Source organism: Helianthus annuus, chromosome 8, assembly GCF_002127325.2.
Source record: "Helianthus annuus cultivar XRQ/B chromosome 8, HanXRQr2.0-SUNRISE, whole genome shotgun sequence".
Taxonomy (NCBI): Eukaryota; Viridiplantae; Streptophyta; class Magnoliopsida; order Asterales; family Asteraceae; genus Helianthus; species Helianthus annuus.
The window spans coordinates 123,914,831-123,939,310 of record NC_035440.2 but is presented as its reverse complement, the minus strand read 5'-3'; the positions used below and the strand labels follow the sequence as shown (position 1 = coordinate 123,939,310).

At 40.6% G+C, this 24,480-nt stretch overlaps 1 protein-coding gene across 1 annotated transcript; it reads left to right on the top strand.

The window, feature by feature from the left end:
- Positions 1 to 767: 767 nt before the first annotated feature.
- LOC110943242 lies at positions 768 to 1,658 on the top strand. The gene has a single exon (XM_022184994.1). The coding sequence runs from the start codon at positions 768 to 770 to the stop codon at positions 1,656 to 1,658; it is 891 nt and encodes a 296-aa protein (XP_022040686.1).
- The last annotated feature ends 22,822 nt before the right edge of the window (positions 1,659 to 24,480 follow it).

Sequence of the window (24,480 nt, the reverse complement as noted above, 5' to 3'; positions counted from 1 at the left end):
TTGGAGGACCCACCTTGCATTAATCCCCATGGGCCCAGTTCTCTTTATTTTAAGAATATTTCCTCTAAGCCCTTTAATAGCAAGGAGCCCATTGATGTTAATGTTACTCCGGAACTGGCCAGGAAGAGGCCCAGGCCCACTCTGGGTTCTGGTGGGTCACCAGTGGAGGGCTTGTGGGACCTAAATTCACCTCCTTCTGAGGTTTTCTTGGTAGGTAACAGTATAGTTAACCAGGGCACGCATCTTTACTGGATGAGGAGGAAATCTAAACGCTCAAAAAAATCTAAGGAATGGGCGACCTGCTCCGACGAACCATGGGATTTCTCTTTGCCTCCTACCCCTCAAGGAAGGGCCGATTCAACGATCAAGTGTAATCAGATTGGCTCTCTAGATGCGGGTCAGGAGCTGCTAGAACGCTTAGATGGGGGTGATGTTCAGATGGAAACCATCAACACCATTGAGGTGGGAGATGCGGTTGGGATCGATTTCGAGAACTCGGACTCAATCGCTGAGGAATTTATCAAAGGGGAGGTGTCGAAAATCCTGTCTCTATGAATTATCTCAGCTTAAACATAAGGGGCCTGGGAGACTCTAGGAAAGCGGTTTGTGTCCGAGACATTGTTCCAAAACACAAGATCAACTTCATGGGGTTTCAAGAAACCCAACTTTCTAGTTTTTCTGGAGTTAACTTTCGGGACTTCTAGGGTAAGGGGTTTTTCGAATTTTAATGTGTGAATTCTACCGGAAGGTCAGGTGGGATTCTTAGCATGTGGGATCCTACATTGTTCACAAAGACTGCTGTCTCAAAAGATCGTAATTTTCTCTTGGTTTCCGAGAATGTCATCGGTCACTCTACTCCTTTTCACATCGTCAACGTATATGCCACCCAGGGCAACTTGGCCAAAAGAGACCTTTGGCAGAAACCGGTAAACATCCGTGGCACGAATCAAGGATACTGGATCTTCTTTGGAGATTTTAACGTTGTGCGGTCGTTCGATGATCGAAAAAACTCTGGTTTTTATCAAGCGGAGGCAATTGTTTTTAATGACTTCATCCATTCGGCTGACCTTTATGAATTTCCTATGAAAGGAAGAAAGTTCACCTTCTACAAAGTTAATGGCTCGAACCCTAAACATAACAAAATTGACCGCTTCCTTGTTTGTCACAGGTTCTTGGAGGATTGGTCGGATGCTTGTCTGCTGGCCCTTCCTCGTTACCTATCGGGTCATTCGCCTTTAATTTTAGCAATCAATCCGATAGACTTCGGGCCAAAACCCTTCAGATTTTTCAACTCCTGCCTAGACAAGGATGGTTTCGGGGAGGTAGTCAAGTCGGCTTGCGATTCTTTTATTGGAGGTGGTGTGGCGGATCTAAACTTGTCAAACAAGCTGAAGTTTTTAAAGCAAGCATTAAAAGTGTGGTTCTCGGAATCCAAAGCCTGGGATGAAGAGTTGAAAGATAATCTTTGCTCTGAATTATTTTCTTTAGATGCAATTCTGGAAAATAGGGATCTAGCTGAAGAGGAATCTTGGGTTTATGCAGAATGTAAAGCTGCTCTTTTTGATCTCGACTCTAATAAAATTAAGGACATCAAGCAGCGCTCGTGTGCAAACTGGGCATCCTTTGGAGACGACAACTGTGACAACTATGCTCTTTAATCGATGAACAATGCAAAACAAAGTCAATTATTAATAAAACAATGTGTTTTGTTGTTACTATATGTGTTTTAGGTGTTTGGTGATTTTACGATTTGATTCGATTCGATTTCAAGCTCTAAATCGCTTTCTGGAAAGTTATACGCAAACTGGTGCGTAAACGCAATCGGTTAAACGCGAAAAACACTCCAGGATAGTGAAATAGGCTTGACACACCTTAAATAACCTTCACATAACTTAGAAATAAGTTTTGGATGGTTTGGTGTATCGAAAGCAAGTTTGTTCAATCAGGGACTATTTGCGTCAAACTGCGAAACTATACCGACTCGTAAGGTAACGTACAGTCCGGAACATGATCATAAGCTAAACATACCATAAATAACCTAAACATAGCTTAGAAATAAGCTTTGGGTGGTTCGGTGTGCGAAAATATGCTTATTTGATCTTACAGGGACTAAAAGTGTCAAAAACGGCGTAAGTTTACATTTTCGCGCATATCTTACGTTCTGACCACATCTGGGCATCCAAAATTTTTGTATACACTAAAATATTTTTATTTTAGTGACCAGCATGCAAAAAATTCCATTCGTTCGCAATTTGGGTCGTTTTCGCGCCCGTTACGATTTCCGTCGTAATTAGCCGAACAACGCGATCGTACGACCAAACGAGCTGACATCCAAGAGTTCTCTGAGCATATTTTGAGTCCTCTAAACTTTATTGACCTTGTAGAGCCTTGAAAATGGCTTAACGGGTGTCAAAAGTGCCTAAAATGGACTCGAATACATGCAGGGACCAATGCTGCCATTTTGTGAAACTTGCTGGTCTGCAGGTCCTTGCGGACCGTATGCCCTGGACCTTATGGTCCGTAAGGCAGGACCAGTGACCAAAAGTTGATTTTTGCTACTGTTTGATAGTTTAGGGGCTGTTATGGTAATTCTTTTGTGTGATGGGCAAGTTTGTGTGATCACCAAGGTTACTAATCAGCTCCTAACAATTGTATGGCTATGATCTAATGCTTGGAGGCTACACAAACACGTGTAATGATCTTGTTCATCCTCCACAAGTATATATAGCCATCAACTTTCATTGTTTTCCTTGCTCATTTCCTCATTCTCTTTTCTACAATCTGAATTGGAGCTTTCTCAATCTGATTGGAAGCTTGTTTTCTTGTAGAAAAGATAGCAAGGACCCATAGTGAGCATTCTTTCATTCTTTTTATTGCTTTCCTAGTTTGAAAGTCAAATATTGTTTGACTTTCAGTTTGACCAGTCTATGGTCAACGCAAAGTTCGGTTGAACTTTGCAACGTGATTATAATCACGATGGTTATAATCCTTAGCGATTATACCTATTGATTACCACGTTAACTAGGTGTAGTGACGAGTCAAAGTTTCGGTCAAAAATGCGTTTTAGCATGCATTTTGCAACGGAACTACTATTAGGTATCAAAACACTTTGTTTTGATACCAAATCAGTAGGTTAAACATGTTTTGACATGTTTAGCTAGTCACTTTTAGTAAGTGTATGTTTAGAGTCGTAAGTTAAGCGGTCTAAATCACCGCCTAGACTTTCGAACTCGACCCGTTTGGTCGATCATTAGGATCCGACCAAGCATGGTTAGTGACCATAGTTGAATAGGGAATAACCTTCCGAGGTTATACCTTATGGTCACCGAGTTTAAGTAGTTGTATGATAGGTGGATTGTATGCCTTAGGTAAATTACCAAAATGCCCTTTTCATGCATAATTGGACTTTAAGCATATGTAACCTAACTTTTGTCACCTAAGCTAATTATGCAACCTATTTAAACATGTTTAGGCATATAATACTTGTCATAAGACTAGTTAGACGTCTCGAATGCGCGTTTGCGCGCACGACGCGTTAAAGTAGCGTAAGCTACCTTAATGGGTCACAACGGGTCTAAAGCACCTAGGTTAGGTTTCAATTTAGAATGTAGGCTTTGTTAAACCATATCACATGAGTTCCAACACTCATTTGGTTTACAAGATGATGTGTGTAAAATGCAACATATAAATTACATCAAATAAGGCATAAAACTAACCCTTTTTAAGTACTAATGTTGGAAAAAGAGTGCTTTTGTCTTCCTTTTGTATTTTCAGGATTAAATGAGCTCAAATTCACAAAAGAAGCAAAAAGACAGCTAAATCTAACATAAATACAAGAAAAGGAACATAAGTGGATTGCCCGACCCCTCAACAACATCCTCCCAAGCAAAATAGAGAAGGCAGAAGACTGAACACGCCCCGTGCTCAGCCAGCACGGGGCCGTGCCCAAGAAGCAGCAGAAAAGACAAACCTATAGAAGTTTCTATTGCCCACCACGGGGCCGTGTCCAGTGAACACGGGGGCGTGGCGAAAGTACAGCAGGCGCATTAATTGTAATTGCGAATTACAATTAATGAAGAGAGAGAGTGTCAGACAGGCACGGGGGCGTGTCCAGCGGACACGGGGCCGTGCCCAGCCTTCTGTTCAGCCTATAAATAGGAGTGCTTGGTTTCATTGCAACTCATCCCTTGGCACACCACCTCTCTCACACTTCATCCACCACCCACCACCATCACAACACCATCATCCACCACCATCATCCATTGTCCATCATAGAGTGTGTGAGTCGTCTCGGGATTCAAGATTGATCGTAAGAGTTCTTGACAATCAAGGCCATGTTTGCCTAAGTCTCTTACATCACTTGGTGAAGACAAGTGTTTAGTATAATACTTTTTATTTTTAATCTTTTGCACTTTTTATTTGGTTTTGTATTAATGACTTTAATAACTAGTTTCTTATGTTGAAGGTGATCTTTCCTTATCGTTTGTCTGTGGTGTCTTGGCATTATTTTACTGTCTATATAAAATAAAAGATTTTCACCATTCATATCTCCACGGTCTATATGGAGGTATGTTGGCTACCTGGTCGGGGGTTAAGGGAACGGTTTGGTAAGGGTCTTGCCCTTGTTCAGCGTTTAGAGGTCCTGCAAGGGACCTGGGTCAAATTTAGTAGGATCTCCTTCAATGCCTATAGGTATTGGATGGCGGGGATACAAACTCTTTGACCCCCTCATAAGTTAACTACTATTAATACTATAACCCGGCTATTTAGGACTGTATCCCTGCTGACTCAGACTACTTAGCCGAGGGTAACGTCACCGCCAAAAGCGGGGCCTACCATAATTTGCATTAATAACTTAATTCATTATCTTCCAATAATCCAACCCTTTAGGATTGTATTCTTGCTGACTCAAACTACTGGGTTGAGGGTAACGTCGCCTTCAAAAGAGGGGCCTACTACAATAACTAAGATAATCTCTTAAACAAATGCAAAAGTGCGTAAATAATCAAAGGTTATACTAATACACGAGTCGGATCCAAGTGATTCATCTTGTCTATCTGTTTTTTTTATTTTTATTTTTCAGCATTTAGTTAGTTTTTATTTTCCTAGTTTATAAATCTTTTCTAACTTTTTGATTTGATTAGACGTTGAGGATAAACCGGTACTAAAAGCTCTTGTGTCCTTGGACGACCTCGGTATCTTACCAACACTATACTACGTCTACGATGGGTGCACTTGCCCATATGTGTGTTTAGTGTTAGTAAATATCGTGTTTTATAAATTTAAAACTTGGCTAAAAGCGTAAAAAGGGCTTAAAATATAGATCTAAAATATATACACGCTAACACGCATCACAAGACCTCATTCTGTCCGATCTCCCGATTTAGTCGTCTATTGTTTGACTAGTAGTTAGATTATTAGGTGCTGCTTGAGTTTCCTTGGTTTGATTGAGCTTGTTGAGTTCTTTAGATTGAGGATACTTTGCACTTCAATGTGAGTACATAGTTCCCCTATTTTTACTCTTTTCAATTGTTTTGGGGTGATTCATATGTACAAAACGATTTCAAGATTTAAACGATGATTTCAAAAACGATTAAGATGGTTTATACAAAACTAATAACGATTTCAATAATGTGAACGAACTTGTTGGTTGTAATTACATAACGAATGACATTCATTAGCTTTGGCCGAGCCGACCAGTATTAGGTTATGGTACCATAGGATCTGACAAATCCTGTTATCAGACTACACCCATGGTTATGTGTGGGAGTTATGTAGGTAACGACCGAATCTGTGATTGTTAACTTACCCTTTGGTGTTTTGTTAATACGAGAAACGAGGTAGACGAGTCATGAAGGTTTGAATGTTGTTAGCGAGACGACCAAAAGTAGTTTCACTATTAAAACGAATACGATTTTGGGACGAGTTAAACGATTTGAAACGAGATGAACGATTTGAAACGAGTTAAACAAATTAAACGAATGGTTTTGGGTAGTGATTAGATAATGGGACGGGTGTAGCATGATAAAAGCATGGTAGATACGCCGCTGGTACATCTTATATATAAGTGCTTCTACCATACTACATTGCGTGTCGTTATTTAGTTCACTTGGGAAACGATTTGCAACTATGTCACACAACGAGGTTTTCGAAATGATATAAACCATACAAGTTTTACTAACGAGTTTTTACGAGATGTTATACGTTTTGGTTTACTAAAACAAATGTTTTTGGGTTAAGAATCATGGCTACGAGATTTTATATACTATAACCATCTTGATTTGAGTTGGTTAAATTATGTTGCAATACACTTTTCAAAACGAGGTTTGTACTTTTGACTCTTGTAGCCTAACGAGGTACTGCAACATATAAACGAGCCATGAATCTGATACTCTCACAAAACCTATGTACTCGCCAGCATTTCTTTGCTGACTTTATTTTTACATATGTTTCAGGTGGTATTGCTTGATCTTGCTTGCTAGGAAGCTTGTGTCACGTAGGACCTGGACGAGGCCTTAGTGACTTAAAAACAGTTATAAACAATGTGTAGTTTGTTTGATTTGGTCTAAAGACAATGTACATTGCATAATATTTCAATAAAACGAAACTTTTAACTACCATGGTTGTGAAACGATGATTCTGTTACAACACTCCCCGACGTTTCCGCCACGTTTTGTTGTTTTACGTGGTCGGGGTGTGACAGAAGAGTTGGTATCAGAGCCAATGGTTATAGGGAATTAGGTTATTAGCAATGCTTTGACCTAGACTATAACTTTCTAGGACCCTAACACAAGTTTACTTGTGTTTAGATTTTAAAACAATATCGTCACCTATCCTTAGGTGATAACCACAACGAGAACACAATAACAAATCCGCTTCGAAAATTAATCATCTATCCTTGGATGACTGATTACTAAGTTTTTAACCCTTTGTTATAAGGTTTTGAACCCTCTCAGTTTTCAAAATCTCGTCAGAGTTTGGGTCTAAATAATGTGAACACGTGCAAACTGGAAGAGTGAATGCCTGTACCCTGAGTTTTCTGTCTAAGGCTAGAGTGTTCATGCAAATCCGCAGTATCGGACCAGTCACTCTTACCTGGGAACTCTTGGGGTGAGTGTTCACTTATAGGCGAGCATGTCTTCGCGATACATTATATTGACCCATTTACTTTGATTAGTCACCGCGTGTCATTTGTTTGTTCGAGGTAACAAACGAATGATCGCCTTCCTTGTGTTTTGCCGATGTTTTCAATGACTCTTTTGTTTTTCCAATTGTCGACCTTACTCGTTTCTCATGTTTCCTTGTTAGACAATGCCTCCTCGACGCGCTGCTCGAACCGATGCTCAAACTTTTACTGCTGAGGAAGTCGCAGCCCTTGTTTCTCAGCAAATGGCTGCTGTGCTTCCAGGCATTGTGACCCAAATCCACGAGTTATACAACAACAATAATAACAACAATAATGCTCAGTGTAATTTCAAGAATTTCAATTCTGCGAAGCCGCTTAAGTTTTCTGGGTCGCAAGGAGCAACCGCGCTCCTGCAGTGGTTTGAGAGTATCGAGAGCACATTCAGACATGTGCAGTGTCCGAATGCGCGCAAAGTTGAGTTTGCATCTAGTGTGTTCGAGAAGCGAGCTCTTACATGGTGGAACGGAGTGATGCGTGATAGGGGTGCCGAAGTGGCACTAGCACAAACTTGGGAAGAGCTCCGAGCTCTCATGATGAGAGAGTTCTGTCCCCGTCATGAGATTCGAGTTTTGGAACGAGAATTTGACGATTTGAAACAAGACTGGGGAGAACACCGTGCTTATACGGATCTATTGAGGAGCTCAGTTTGTTGTGTCCCACGATGGTTACCCCTTTGGATAAGGTAATTGAGAGGTATATCGATGGTTTACCCGATTCCATACAGGATATTGTGACCGGTGTTAATCCTACTACCGTCCGTCATGCGATCGAGTTGTCTGCTACCCTGACTGAGTCTCAAGTCAGGAAGGGTAAACTCACCCGCAAGGGTGATAAAAAGAAGTCAACCGATTCTGACAAGGAAAAGGGTAAGGGTAAGAAAGGTGAGTCGTCGAAGAAGTCGAGGAAGCGAAAGGGTGCTCAAAATTTTGCAGTTACTGCTCAGAACCCTCAGAACCCACCGACTCAACCTCCTGTAAAGAAAGCATATGCTGGTACTGCACCTCACTGTGCTCGATGTAATGGTCACCATGTTGCCCAACAGGCCTGTAAACAGTGTGCTACGTGTGGTAGACTTGGGCACTTGGCCAACATTTGTCGTTTTGGTCACAATCAGGCTGCTCAGGTTCCAGCACAAGCTCAAGGGAATGCTGCGAGATTCCTACCTGGTTCATGTTTTAATTGCGGAGAAATGGGTCATTTCCACAACAATTGCCCGAGATCGGTAAACGCGAATGCGAATGTGAATGTCAATCCAAATGCCAACGCGAACACGAATGTGAATCCCGCTCATGGATGAGCATTCAATCTGAACGCGAATGAGGCGAGGGCAGACAACGAAGTTGTTAACGGTACGTTCCTTGTTAACAATCAACTTGCGTCTGTTCTTTTTGATTCTGGTGCCGATAGGAGTTTTGTTTCGTTATCCTTTGAGCCTTTGCTTGCGATGCCTAGAACTAAACTGAGGAAACCCTTATCTGTCAAAGTTGCTACTGGTAAACCACTCGTACTCGATTCTGTCATTCGTGGTTATCAATTGAACCTCGATAACCATCTTTTTCCTATTGACCTCACGCCAATGCAACTTGGGAGTTTTGACATCATCGTGGGGATGGATTGGTTAACCAAACATCATGCCGAGGTTGTTTGTTTCGATAAGATCATTCGTATTCCTCTTTCGTCTGGTGATGTCCTAGAGGTTCGTGGCGAGAAACCATCTGGTGGATTGAAACTCATGTCATGTATGAAAGCTCAAAGCTATCTACGGAAAGGATATGTTGCCTTCCTGGCACATGTCACCGAGGAGAAAGGCAAAATCAAGAGTATTCAGGATATTCCGATTGTTCGGGATTATCCAGAGGTGTTTCCTGATGAACTGCCTGGTTTGCCTCCAGTTCATCAAGTCTAGTTTCATATTGACCTTGTACCCAATGCTAACCTGATTACGAAAGCACCTTATCGTCTTGCACCATCTGAGATGCAAGAATTATCGAAACAGCTTTAAGAGTTATCTGATAAAGGATTCATCCGACCGAGTTATTCACCTTGGGGAGCTCCTGTCCTCTTTGTGAAAAAGAAAGATGGATCTTTTCGCATGTGTGTCGATTATCGTGAGCTTAATAAGCTTACCATCAAGAATCGATATCCCCTACCTCGAATCGATGATCTCTTTGATCAGCTGCAAGGTGCTACCTGTTTCTCCAAGATCGATCTGCATTCTGGGTATCATCAGCTTCGTGTATTCGAAGAAGATATTCCCAAAACTGCTTTCCGCATGAGATATGGACACTACGAGTTTACTGTCATGCCTTTTGGTTTGACAAATGCTCCAGCTATCTTTATGGACTTAATGAATAGGGTTTGTAAACCTTATTTAGACAAGTTCATCATTGTGTTCATCGATGATATTCTCATTTATTCGAAGTCTCGAGCCGATCACGAGTAACACCTTCGTTTGACTCTGGAACTCCTGAAGAAGGAACAACTTTTTGCTAAATTCGCCAAGTGTGAATTCTGGCTTAAGGAAGTTCAATTTTTGGGACATATTGTCAATGAGCAGGGTATTCATGTGGATCCATCCAAAATTGTTGCAATTAAGGATTGGAACACACCGACGACACCCACAGAAGTTCGTTCTTTTCTCGGACTTGCTGGGTATTATCGACGGTTTATTTCAAACTTCTCAAAGATCGCGGTTCCACTCACTACTTTGACTCAGAAGAATAAGCCTTTTGAGTGGGGACCCAAGCAAGAAGAAGCGTTTCAAACGCTGAAACAGAAGTTATGTGATGCTCCTGTTCTATCTCTACCCGAGGGAAGCGATGATTTCGTTGTCTACTGCGATGCGTCCAACTTAGGCCTTGGTTGCGTTCTCATGCAACGAGGTAAAGTTATTGCTTATGCGTCAAGACAACTAAAAATCCACGAGAAGAACTATACGACTCATGATCTTGAGTTAGGAGCTGTAGTCTTTGCTCTCAAAATCTGGAGACACTATCTTTATGGCACGAAGTGTGTGGTTTTCACAGACCACAAAAGTCTCCAGCATATTCTCAATCAGAAGGAGTTGAACATGAGGCAACGACGTTGGGTCGAACTTTTGAGTGACTATGATTGCGAGATTCGCTACCATCCTGGTAAAGCGAATGTCGTAGCTGATGCACTTAGTCGAAAGGAGCCGAGTCAAGCTTCATTCTGTTTGAACTCTATCTGATCCGCAAACTCGTGTTCTTCAAGCTCAGCAATTTTGTGTTTCACAAAATTTGATAGGTGAGGAATTGCCATGTCAGCTTGAGCTTAAACTCGAAGCGAAAGACGATGGTTTGCTTTATTTCAAGGATCGTTTGTGGGTTCCGAAACAAGACGCTCTTCGCACCTTAGTGATGGACGAATCTCACAAGTCTCGATATTCTATCCATCCTGGTGCTGATAAAATGTACAAGGATCTTCGTACTAAGTTCTGGTGGCCTGGTATGAAGAAAGATGTTGCCTTGTATGTATCGAAATGCCTAACTTGTCTCAAAGTCAAGCCTGAAAATCAACGACCTTCTGGTTTGCTTGTACAACCAGAGATACCGGTTTGGAAGTGGGAGAACATTGCTATGGATCTCATCATTAAATTACCGCGTACTTCTAAAGGTCACGATGCTATTTGGGTTGTCATCGATCGATTAACGAAGTCAGCTCATTTTATTGCGATTCGTGAGGATCTATCTGCTGATAAACTTGCAAAGATTTATGTTTATGAGATTGTATCACGACATGGTGTTCCTTTGGATATCATTTCCGATCGTGATGCTCGATTTTCATCTCATTTTGGAGAACCATGCAATCTGCTTTGGGAACCCAACTAAATCTAAGCACTGCTTATCATCCCCAAACAGATGGACAATCCGAGAGGATGATTCAAACTTTGGAGGATATGCTTAGAGTATGCGTAATAGACTTTGGTGGTAACTGGGACTCTCATCTGCCATTAATCGAGTTCTCTTACAACAATAGTTATCATGCTAGCATCAATATGGCACCATTCAAAGCTCTTTACGGTCGAAAATGTCGTTCACCTGTCTGTTGGAATGAGGTCGGTGAGGCTCAGCTTACTGGACCTGAGCTCATTCTGGAAACGACAGACAAAATCAAGATAATTCGCGATAATCTTGTGACAGCTAGAAGCCGTCAAAAGAGTTATGCGGATATGCAACGCAAGCCCCTAGAATTTCAAGTCGGAGACCATATCCTACTCAAGGTGTCACCTTGGAAGGGAGTGGTGAGATTTGGAAAGAAAGGAAAACTTGCACCACGATACGTTGGACCATTTAAGATTGTTGAAAGAGTTGGAAAGGTTGCCTATCGTCTAGAGCTACCTCCAGACCTTGGAAATATTCATCCGACTTTTCACGTGTCCAATTTGCGAAAGTGTTTAGCTGACACTGATCTTCACATTCCTCTCGACGAGATCCAATTCGATGAAACGATGCACTTTGTCGAGAAACCTATGGAGATAGTGGACCGTCCATTCAAACAGTTAAAGAACAAACGGATTAAATTAGTCAAAGTTCGTTGGGAGTCCAAACTTGGCCCAGAGTTTACTTTGGAACGTGAGGACCAAATGAAGGCGAAATATCCGCAATTGTTCTCACAAGTTTCCTCTATTTAAAATTTCGGGACGAAATTTCCTAAAGTAGGGGAGACTGTGACAACTGTGCTCTTTAATCGATGAACAATAAAACAAAGTCAATTATTAATAAAACAATGTGTTTTGTTGTTACTATATGTGTTTTAGGTGTTTGGTGATTTTACGATTTGATTCGATTCGATTTCAAGCTCTAAATCGCTTTCTGGAAAGTTATACGCAAACTGGTGCGTAAACGCAATCAGTTAAACGCGACAAACACTCCGGGATAGTGAAATAGGCTTGACACACCTTAAATAACCTTCACATAACTTAGAAATAAGTTTTGGATGGTTTGGTGTATCGAAAGCAAGTTTGTACGATCAGGGACTATTTGCGTCAAACTGCAAAACTATACCGACTCGTAAGGTAACGTACAGTTTGGAACTTGATCATAAGCTAAACATACCATAAATAACCTAAACATAGCTTAGAAATAAGCTTTGGGTGGTTCGGTGTGCGAAAATATGCTTATTTGATCTTACAGGGACTAAAAGTGTCAAAAACGGCGTAAGTTTGCATTTTCGCGCATATCTTACGTTCTGACCACATCTGGGCATCCAAAATTTTTGTATACACTAAAATATTTATTTTAGTGACCGGCATGCAAAAAATTCCATTCGTCTCGCAATTTGGGTCGTTTTCGCGCCCGTTACGATTTCCGTCGTAATTAGCCGAACAACGCGATCGTACGACCAAACGAGCTGACATCCGAGAGTTTTCCGAGCATAGTTTGAGTCCTCTAAACTTTATTGACCTTGTAGAGCCTTGAAAATGGCTTAACGGGTGTCAAAAGTGCCTAAAATGGACTCGAATACATGCAGGGACCAATGCCGCCATTTTGTGAAACTTGCTGGTCTGCAGCTCCTTGCGGACCGTATGCCCTGGACCTTACGGTCCGTAAGGCTGGCCCAGCGACCAGAAGTTGATTTTTGCTACTTTTTGATAGTTTAGGGGCTGTTATGGTAATTCTTTTGTGTGATGGGCAAGTTTGTGTGATCACCAAGGTTACTAATCAGCTCCTAACAATTGTATGGCTATGATCTAATGCTTGGAGGCTACAGAAACATGTGTAATGATCTTGTTCATCCTCCACAAGTATATATAGCCATCAACTTTCATTGTTTTCCTTGCTCATTTCCTCATTCTCTTCTCTACAATCTGAATTGGAGCTTTCTCAATCTGATTGGAAGCTTGTTTTCTTGTAGAAAAGATAGCAAGGACCCATAGTGAGCATTCTTTCATTCTTTTTATTGCTTTCCTAGTTTGAAAGTCAAATATTGTTTGACTTTCAGTTTGACCAGTCTATGGTCAACGCAAAAGTTCGGTTGAACTTTGCAACGTGATTGTAATCACGATGGTTATAATCCTTAGCGATTATACCTATTGATTACCACGTTAACTAGGTGTAGTGACGAGTCAAAGTTTCGGTCAAAAATGCGTTTTAGCACATATTTTGTAACGGAACTACTATTAGGTATCAAAACACTTTGTTTTGATACCAAATCAGTAGGTTAAACATGTTTTGACATGTTTAGCTCGTCACTTTTAGTAAGTGCTTGTTTAGAGTCATAAGTCAAGCGGTCTAAACCATCGCTTAGACTTTCGAACTCGACCCGTTTGGTCGATCATTAGGATCCGACCAAGCACGGTTAGTGACCATAGTTGAATAGGGAATAACCTTCCGAGGTTATACCTTATGGTCACCGAGTTTAAGTAGTTGTATGATAGGTGGATTATATGCCTTAGGTAAATTACCAAAATGCCCTTTTCATGCATAATTGGACTTTAAGCATATGTAACCTAACTTTTGTCACCTAAACTGATTATGCAACCTATTTAAACATGTTTAGGCATATAATACTTGTCATAAGACTAGTTAGACGTCTCGAATGCGCGTTTGCGCGCACGACGCGTTAAAGTAGCGTAAGCTACCTTAATGGGTCGCAACGGGTCTAAAGCACTTCGGTTAGGTTTCAATTTAGAATGTAGGCTTCATATCACATGAGTTCCAACACTCATTTGGTTTACAAGACCTCATTCTGTCCGATCTCCCGATTTAGTCGTCTATTGTTTGACTAGTAATTCGATTATTAGGTGCTGCTTGAGTTTCCTTGGTTTGATTGAGCTTGTTGAGTTCTTTAGATTGAGGATACTTTGCACTTCAATGTGAGTACATAGTTCCCCTATTTTTACTGTTTTCAATTGTTTTGGGGTGATTCATATGTACAAAACGATTTCAAGATTTAAATGATGATTTCAAAAACCATTAAGATGGTTTATACAACATGATTTCAATAATGTGAACGAACTTGTTGGTTGTAATTACATAACGAATGACATTCATTAGCTTTGGCCGAGCCGACCAGTATTAGTGTGACACCTGTGTCACCGCGACCATCAAACAAATACCATGCCGATGAAATATTGTATTTCATACTTGGGATCTTGTATAAATATGTGTATGTTTTGCACATATCAATTATTGTTCAATTTCAAACTCTACATTGCTTTCTAGAGCATTATACGCAAACTGGTGCGTAAACGTACTCAGTTTAATGCGAAAAATACTCCGGAACATCAACATATACTCAACATACCTTAAATAACCTTTACATAACTTAGAAATAAGTTTTGAAGGCTTTGGTATAGCAAAAACAAGTTAATTCGCTTACAGGGACTAAACTTGACAAACTGTGAAAGTATGCCAATTTGAACTGTAACGAACATTCCGGAACATGTCCATAAGTTAAACATACCCTAAATATCCTTTACATAGCTTAGAAATAGGCTTTGAGGTGTTTGGTATGCTAAAACAAACTTTTGGATCATTCAGGGACTAAAAGTGTCAAAAAGTGCACAAGTTTGCACTTTCGCGCATAACTTACGTTCTGAATACATCCGGACATCCAAAAATTTATGTAAGCATCCTTATATTATGCCTTAGTGTTGGGCATGAGAAAAATCCATTCGTCGCGTCATTTGGATCGTCTTTCGCGCTTATGCGCATTCCGTCGTAATTAAGCGAACATCGCAATCGTACGGCCAAACGAACCGACATCCGGAATATTTTTGAGCATATTTCATGTCCCCTACACTTTAACTTCATCTTAGAGCCTTGAAATGAGGTTAACGGGGCTTAAACGTGCCAAAAATGGGCCAAAATACGTGTTTCTGAAGTGCAGGGACCAAAATTGTAAAATCTGATTTGGGAACCTTAGGCGGGGCGCGTAAGGATTTACCAAATCCTTACGCGGGGCGCGTGAGACTGTCAGACAGAAAAATCTTTGCATTTAATGCAGTTTGGCCTTTCGTTCGATCAAGGGGCAATGCCCTTTCACCCAATCAGGAGCCAAGGGCCAAGTTCTGACTTACCACAAGAATTTGACAAGTGTACGCTCGAGATCGCGGCACGATATTCGATAAACGATCCTAACGGTTCCACTTTTCCTATAAATACCCCCCCCTTTGTTCCAAAAACCCACAAAATCTGATCTTAAGGCTCTAAGTTGGAACCATTGTTCCATACCTGAGCTATTTGATCTAGATTAGCACTCGGGGACCTTCCGTAAGTCTTCTTTCGCTCTTTTATCGCTTTTCGAGTCCGAAAGTCAACATTTTGTTGACTTTCTGCATTGACCAGCTTATGGTCGATGCGAAGTTCATGGAACTTCATAACGTGAGCGTGATCACGATGGTTATAGTCCGTAGTGACTATACCTACTGATCACCACGTTAACTAGGCTCAGTGACGGGTCGTAGTTTCGGCCAAAATGTGCATTCTTGCATATTTTGTAACCAAACTACTCGTGAGCATCAAAGCCGTTTGTTTTGATGTCAAACTTGTTTTCTAAACTTAGTTAAGCATGTTCTAACATGCTTAGCTCGTCACTTTTAGTTTAGTGCTTATACAGGGTCGTAAGGTAAGCGATCTAAACCATCGCTTACACTTTCGAACCCGACCCATTTGGTCGATCTTTAGGATCCGACCAAACACATTAGGTGACCATAGCTATAACCTTCCAAGGTTATACCTTGTGGTCACGATGTTAGGCGTTCCAGACGCGTTCTACGCGAACGACGCGTTAGGGTAGCCTAAGCAACCTAAACAGGTCATGATGGGGCGTAAGCACTTAGGTTAGGTTTCATTTTAGTATGTAGGCTTTGTTAAACCATATTACACGAGTCTCCATACTCGTTTGGTTTACGAACCCGCATACTATCCGACCCTCCGATTTTGGTCCGGTATATTAATATAGCTACCTATTAGGTGCCGTTTGATATCCCGTGACCTCTAGCATTATCTGGTTATTATACAAGGGATTCAAAGCAATCTCAGGTGAGTACATTGAACCCCTCTCTTACCGTTTTCCAAACTGTTTTGGGGTGAAACACATGTGCCTACTTGTTACTTTCATGCTTTCCCGTTTTCACATCATATGCTTGATATGTTCGATAGTACATATATAGTACATGATTTCATTGTGTTTATGCTATGTATGCCCATTGTGTGCGTACTTAGTACATTGCTTTACAATACATTTCATGCTACGTACGCCCATTGTGTGCATACGTAGTACATTGTTTCACATTGCATTTCTGTTGCATATGCTCATCCAGCATATGAACACATCATACTACATTTTGAGCCGTTGTACTCTACAATACATTTCATGCTACGTACGCCCATTGTGTGCATACGTAGTACATTGTTTCACATTGCATTTCTGTTGCATATGCTCATCCAGCATATGAACACATTATACTACATTTTGAGCCGTTGTAACCGTTTGACTATGTGAACGATCTTAACCCTTTGATTATATGAACCGTTCGTAACCTTTGAACCGTGTGTACCAGTTGTATCCGTTGACATGATTTAAAGTTGACAATAGACATTTGACTATACGTAAACATTTTTACCGTTGTTAAACATTTCATCTTGATGGTTTGGTTTGAGTAAGTGATTAAGTAACGAGGCGTGTGTAATATGATACAAGCATGGTGGATACGCCGTTGGTACTTCCTATATATAAGTGTTTGTATGGTATTACATATCGTAGCGTTATTTGAATCATTTCAATTTGAGACATTTGACATTTTATACAAATAACACACTTTTCATGAGACATTGTTTTACAAACGACTTATCTTATACAAACTCATTTTACATGGTTATCCGTTTAACCATACAGTGTTCTCTTATTTATACACATCATTTGATCTTACCGTTTTTCAAATGATTTACAAGACAAAGCAAAATACGAGGTTCATGACTAAACATTTTCTCAAACATAAGTCATGAATTCCGTTTTCACAAAACCAATGTATCTCACAGGCATTTTTATGCTGACGTACCTATTTTCACATGTGTTTTCAGGAGACGATGCGTAGTACTTATCAAGACATACTTAGGCGGACTGTGCCTTAGTGACTTAAAACGAGACAAGAACTAGTTAATTTATGTTATGTACTCTTTGGTTCTTATTTAAACAATGTAAACATTCATGTTTGGTTAATAAAACGAAACTTCAATTGCCATGGATTTGAAACAATTGATTCTGTTACAACACTCCCCGACGTTTCCGCCACGTTTTGTATGTTCTACGTGGTCGGGGTGTGACAGAAAAGATGGTATCAGAGCCAATGGTTATAGGGAATTAGGTTATTAGTAATACTTTGACCTAGTCTATAACCTTCCTAGGAACCTAACGCGAGTTTACTTGCGTTTAGTCACAAAACAATACCGTCACCTACCCTTAGGCGACGACCACAACAAGAACATAAATTTCAAAACCGCCTTGAAAGCTAATCATCTGTTCTAGGATGATTGATTACTAGGTTTTGAACCCTCTATTGTAAGGTTTTGAACCCTTTGTTATAAGGTTTTGAACCCCTTTGAATTTTCAAAACTCCCGTCAAAGTTTTGGGTCCTAAATAGTGTGAACACGTGCGAACTGGAAGGGTGAATGCCTGTACCCTGGGTTTTCTGTCTAAGGTTAGAGTGTTCGTACAAATCCGCATAATCGGACCAGTCACTCTTACCTGGGAACTCTTGGGGTGAGTGTCCACTTATAGGCGAGCATGTCTTCGCGATACACTATGAGGATCTATTTGCTTTGATTCAGCCCTGGTGTTGTTTGTTTGCTTCATGATTCAAACAAGTGACCATCAACCGTGATTATGGTCAGTGATTGTAACATCCTATTCTTACCCAATACCATTTTATTTGTTTCCTTTCATGTTTTCCTCTTTAGAATGCCTCCTCGACGCGAACACCAGATAGCAACTGCCGAGCTGGCAGAAATTATTGCGCAGCAGATGGCTGCTCAATTCCCAAATCTCTTTGCTCAATGGAACCAAGCCAACAACAACAACAATGGTACATGCAATTTCAAGAACTTTAACTCGGCTAAACCACTCAAGTTTAGTGGTTCTGAGGGAGCAACTGGGCTTCTCCAATGGTTCGAGAGCATCGAGAATACCTTTCGCCACGTGCAGTGTCCGGAAAATCGCAAGGTCGAGTTTTCTTCGAGTGTGTTTCAGAAGAGGGCTCTTACATGGTGGAACGGGGTAATGAGAGACCGTGGTGCAGATGTTGCTCTGGCACAAACATGGGCCGAACTGAGAGCACTTATGATGAGAGAGTTTTGTCCTCGTCATGAACAACGAGCGTTGGAGAAGGAGTTTGATGATTTGAAACAAGATAGTGGCGAACACAGGGCATATACTGATAGGTTTGAGGAGTTGAGTCTACTTTGCCCGACTATGGTCGCCCCACTCGACAAGGCTATCGAAAGGTACATCGACGGCCTGCCTGACTCGGTACAAGACATTGTCACTGGTAGCAACCCTACCACACTCCGTCAGGCCATTGAGCTATCTGCAACCTTGACTGAATCGCAGATCAGAAAGCATAAACTTTTTCGAAAAGGTGACAAGAAACCAGCCGGGGAATCGAACCCAATCGAGGAATCAAAGGCCATGGATGAACAGACTGAATCTCCTAAGAAGTCAAGGAAGCGGAAGGCTTCTCAGAACTTCGCCGTGGTCGCTCACAATGGTCAAGCCGTCCCCAACCAACCAGCTCAACCCCCTGCTAGAAAACCATACAATGGAACTGCACCCTTGTGCAACCAATGTAGCCTCCATCATCACACCAATGTACAGTGCCGCAAATGCCAAACTTGTGGACTCATAGGCCATACAACAAGAATCTGCCCAGCTGCAGCTGCACCAAACCAAGCTGGCAACAATCCCGCTCAAGGTCGTTTCCTACCAGGTTCTTGTTTCAACTGTGGCGAGATGGGTCATTTCCGAAGAAATTGCCCAAAGCTTGCTAATGCAAATCCAGCACAAGGATGATCACCCGACTGACTAGAAGACAACATCGTTTAGAAATAATCATGTCTTATGTATTAAGTTTCTTTTGTTGTCAAGATCCAAGGAACAGTTGATATCGTTGTTTATAAATAAATCTTTCATTTACATTGCAATGTATTTCGATGGTTGCATGTATAAACGACATATCCCTTGCAATACCGACAATCAAGGAACCGTATTCCTTGAAGAACAAACTACCCCCAAAATTCTCCCATTCTATAATCGCTTGCGTCTTCCACGGAATTCCTAAGTACCCGTTTATTCTAAGGAAACGAAGTACAAGGCGCAGGTTACAACACAAGACGAATACCCAAGGTACCACTATAAATCCTTAATAGGGTACCTAGGAATTTCCCGTAAGTCTTTAATTGTTGTATACCTTCATTCGAATGTGGTGATTCCTTGTAATCAAAAATCGAATTTTGGGAGATCTTTCTATCTTCTCAGATATATTCCAGTGAACATTGAGATCCGTCGACAGGTTTCCATATCCGTATTCAATCGATAACAAGTTAATAACAAATTATGATCAAATTAAACAATTATGTGACTATGTGCTTATGTGTTTCCTTATGTATTGTTGTGTGATCCAAATTATGTTATCCAAATCTTCGTAGAATCTTACATATCCGTGTACAAGAGATTCATAGTAGGATGCCCAAAGGTATTACTTAAAATCCTCAATGGACTTCTATGTTATAGTTAAGTCCCTCGGATTATAAAGTACTACTTCATAATTAGACCCCTTGATTGGTCTAGCTAAACAGATTCATCCAAAAATCTGGTTAGGGATATCATGTGATGATATAGCTGAAAGGACTCCTTGGTGGCCTAACCAAGAGGATCCCCTGTCGATCTAATTAAAAGGAACCGATGGAAGTCTAGTCACCCTCGTCACAAGTTTGATATCCTTCCCCAAAACATTACAAAACGAACTGTGCGGACTGTGCAAGGGATTACGTAATTATGGATGCATACATAATTATGGAATTTAGTGCACAGAAATCACAGCAAGTTCTGTCATGTGTCTAGAGTTAACCCTATTCATTTCCAATTCTGATGAAGCATCCGTTGAGGAAAAATGAACTAGCTATTCATTTTTCACTTCTGAAGAATATCCGTTGAGGAAATGAATATCCGTTTATCCTTCATTTCCAAATCTGAAGAATACCCGTCGAGGAAAATGACTCCGTTTGTTCATTTTCGTTCTGAAGATTTATCCGTTGAGGAAATGAATATCCGTTTATCCTTCATTTCCAAATCTGAAGAATACCCGTTGAAGATGACCCCGTTTGCTCGTTTTCGTTTCTGAAGATTTATCCGTTGAGGAAATGAATATCCGTTTTGTAATCCTTCATTTCCAACTCTGAGGAAGCAACCGTTGGAGATGACTCCGTTAGTTCATTTTCGTTTCTGAAGATTATCCGTTGAGGAAATGAATATCCGTTGTGTAATACTTCATTTCCAACTCTGAGGAAGCAACCGTTGAAGATGACCCCGTTTGTTCATTTTCGTTTCTGAAGATTATCCGTTGAGGAAATGAATATCCGTTGTGTAATCCTTCATTTCCAACTCTGAGGAAGCAACCGTTGAAGATGACTCCGTTAGTTCATTTTCGTTTCTGAAGATTATCCGTTGAGGAAATGAATATCCGTTGTGTAATACTTCATTTCCAACTCTGAGGAAGCAACCGTTGAAGATGACCCCGTTTGTTCATTTTCGTTTCTGAAGATTATCCGTTGAGGAAATGAATATCCGTTGTGTAATCCTTCATTTCCAATTCTGATGAAGCAACCATTGAAAATGACCCGTCTGTTCATTTTCGTTTCGGAAGAATGACCGTTAAGGAAATGACAAGATATTGCCTTACATATCATTGGTGGTTATTTGGCAAATTCACAAATAGACTCCTACGAATAAATTTCGGGACGAAATTTCCTAAAGTAGGGGAGACTGTGACACCTGTGTCACCGCGACCATCAAACAAATACCATGCCGATGAAATATTGTATTTCATACTTGGGATCTTGTATAAATATGTGTATGTTTTGCACATATCAATTATTGTTCAATTTCAAACTCTACATTGCTTTCTAGAGCATTATACGCAAACTGGTGCGTAAACGTACTCAGTTTAATGCGAAAAATACTCCGGAACATCAACATATACTCAACATACCTTAAATAACCTTTACATAACTTAGAAATAAGTTTTGAAGGCTTTGGTATAGCAAAAACAAGTTAATTCGCTTACAGGGACTAAACTTGACAAACTGTGAAAGTATGCCAATTTGAACTGTAACGAACATTCCGGAACATGTCCATAAGTTAAACATACCCTAAATATCCTTTACATAGCTTAGAAATAGGCTTTGAGGTGTTTGGTATGCTAAAACAAACTTTTGGATCATTCAGGGACTAAAAGTGTCAAAAAGTGCACAAGTTTGCACTTTCGCGCATAACTTACGTTCTGAATACATCTGGACATCCAAAAATTTATGTAAGCATCCTTATATTATGCCTTAGTGTTGGGCATGAGAAAAATCCATTCGTCGCGTCATTTGGATCGTCTTTCGCGCTTATGCGCATTCCGTCGTAATTAAGCGAACATCGCAATCGTACGGCCAAACGAACCGACATCCGGAATATTTTTGAGCATATTTCATGTCCCCTACACTTTAACTTCATCTTAGAGCCTTGAAATGAGGTTAACGGGGCTTAAACGTGCCAAAAATGGGCCAAAATACGTGTTTCTGAAGTGCAGGGACCAAAATTGTAAAATCTGATCTGGGAACCTTAGGCGGGGCGCGTAAGGATTTACCAAATCCTTACGCGGGGCGCGTGAGACTGTCAGACAGAAAAATCTTTGCATTTAATGCAGTTTGGCCTTTCGTTCGATCAAGGGGCAATGCCCTTTCACCCAATCAGGAGCCAAGGGCCAAGTTCTGACTTACCACAAGAATTTGACAAGTGTACGCTCGAGATCGCGGCACGATATTCGATAAACGATCCTAACAGTTCCACTTTTCCTATAAATACCCCCCCTTTGTTCCAAAAACCCACAAAATCTGATCTTAAGGCTCTAAGTTGGAACCATTGTTCCATACCTGAGCTATTTGATCTAGATTAGCACTCGGGGACCTTCCGTAAGTCTTCTTTCGCTCTTTTATCGCTTTTCGAGTCCGAAAGTGGTCGATGCGAAGTTCATGGAACTTCATAACGTGAGCGTGATCACGATGGTTATAGTCCGTAGTGACTATACCTACTGATCACCACGTTAACTAGGCTCAGTGACGGGTCGTAGTTTCGGCCAAAATGTGCATTCTTGCATATTTTGTAACCAAACTACTCGTGAGCATCAAAGCCGTTTGTTTTGATGTCAAACCTGTTTTCTAAACTTAGTTAAGCATGTTCTAACATGCTTAGCTCGTCACTTTTAGTTTAGTGCTTATACAGGGTCGTAAGGTAAGCGATCTAAACCATCGCTTACACTTTCGAACCCGACCCATTTGGTCGATCTTTAGGATCCGACCAAACACATTAGGTGACCATAGCTATAACCTTCCGAGGTTATACCTTGTGGTCACGATGTTAGGCGTTCCAGACGCGTTCTACGCGAACGACGCGTTAGGGTAGCCTAAGCAACCTAAACGGGTCATGATGGGGCGTAAGCACTTAGGTTAGGTTTCATTTTAGTATGTAGGCTTTGTTAAACCATATTACATGAGTCTCCATACTCGTTTGGTTTACGAACCCGCATACTATCCGACCCTCCGATTTTGGTCCGGTATATTAATATAGCTACCTATTAGGTGCCGTTTGATATCCCGTGACCTCTAGCATTATCTGGTTATTATACAAGGGATTCAAAGCAATCTCAGGTGAGTACATTGAACCCCTCTCTTACCGTTTTCCAAACTATTTTGGGGTGAAACACATGTGCCTACTTGTTACTTTCATGCTTTCCCGTTTTCACATCATATGCTTGATATGTTCGATAGTACATATATAGTACATGATTTCATTGTGTTTATTCTATGTATGCCCATTGTGTGCGTACTTAGTACATTGCTTTACAATACATTTCATGCTACGTACGCCCATTGTGTGCATACGTAGTACATTGTTTCACATTGCATTTCTGTTGCATATGCTCATCCAGCATATGAACACATCATACTACATTTTGAGCCGTTGTACTCTACAATACATTTCATGCTACGTACGCCCATTGTGTGCATACGTAGTACATTGTTTCACATTGCATTTCTGTTGCATATGCTCATCCAGCATATGAACACATTATACTACATTTTGAGCCGTTGTAACCGTTTGACTATGTGAACCATCTTAACCCTTTGATTATATGAACCGTTCGTAACCTTTGAACCGTGTGTACCAGTTGTATCCGTTGACATGATTTACAGTTGACAATAGACATTTGACTATACATAAACATTTTTACCGTTGTTAAACATTTCATCTTGATGGTTTGGTTTGAGTAAGTGATTAAGTAACGAGGCGTGTGTAATATGATACAAGCATGGTGGATACGCCGTTGGTACTTCCTATATATAAGTGTTTGTATGGTATTACATATCGTAGCGTTATTTGAATCATTTCAATTTGAGACATATGACATTTTATACAAATAACACACTTTTCACGAGACATTGTTTTACAAACGACTTATCTTATACAAACTCATTTTACATGGTTATCCGTTTAACCATACAGTGTTCTCTTATTTATACACATCATTTGATCTTACCGTTTTTCAAATGATTTACAAGACAAAGCAAAATACGAGGTTCATGACTAAACATTTTCTCAAACATAAGTCATGAATTCCGTTTTCACAAAACCAATGTATCTCACAGGCATTTTTATGCTGACGTACCTATTTTCACATGTGTTTTCAGGAGACGATGCGTAGTACTTATCAAGACATACTTAGGCGGACTGTGCCTTAGTGACTTAAAACGAGACAAGAACTAGTTAATTTATGTTATGTACTCTTTGGTTCTTATTTAAACAATGTAAACATTCTTGTTTGGTTAATAAAACGAAACTTCAATTGCCATGGATTTGAAACAATTGATTCTGTTACAACACTCCCCGACGTTTCCGCCACGTTTTGTATGTTCTACGTGGTCGGGGTGTGACAGATAGGTTATGGTACCATAGGATCTGACAAATCCCGTTATCAGACTACACCCATGGTTATGTGTGGGCGTTATGT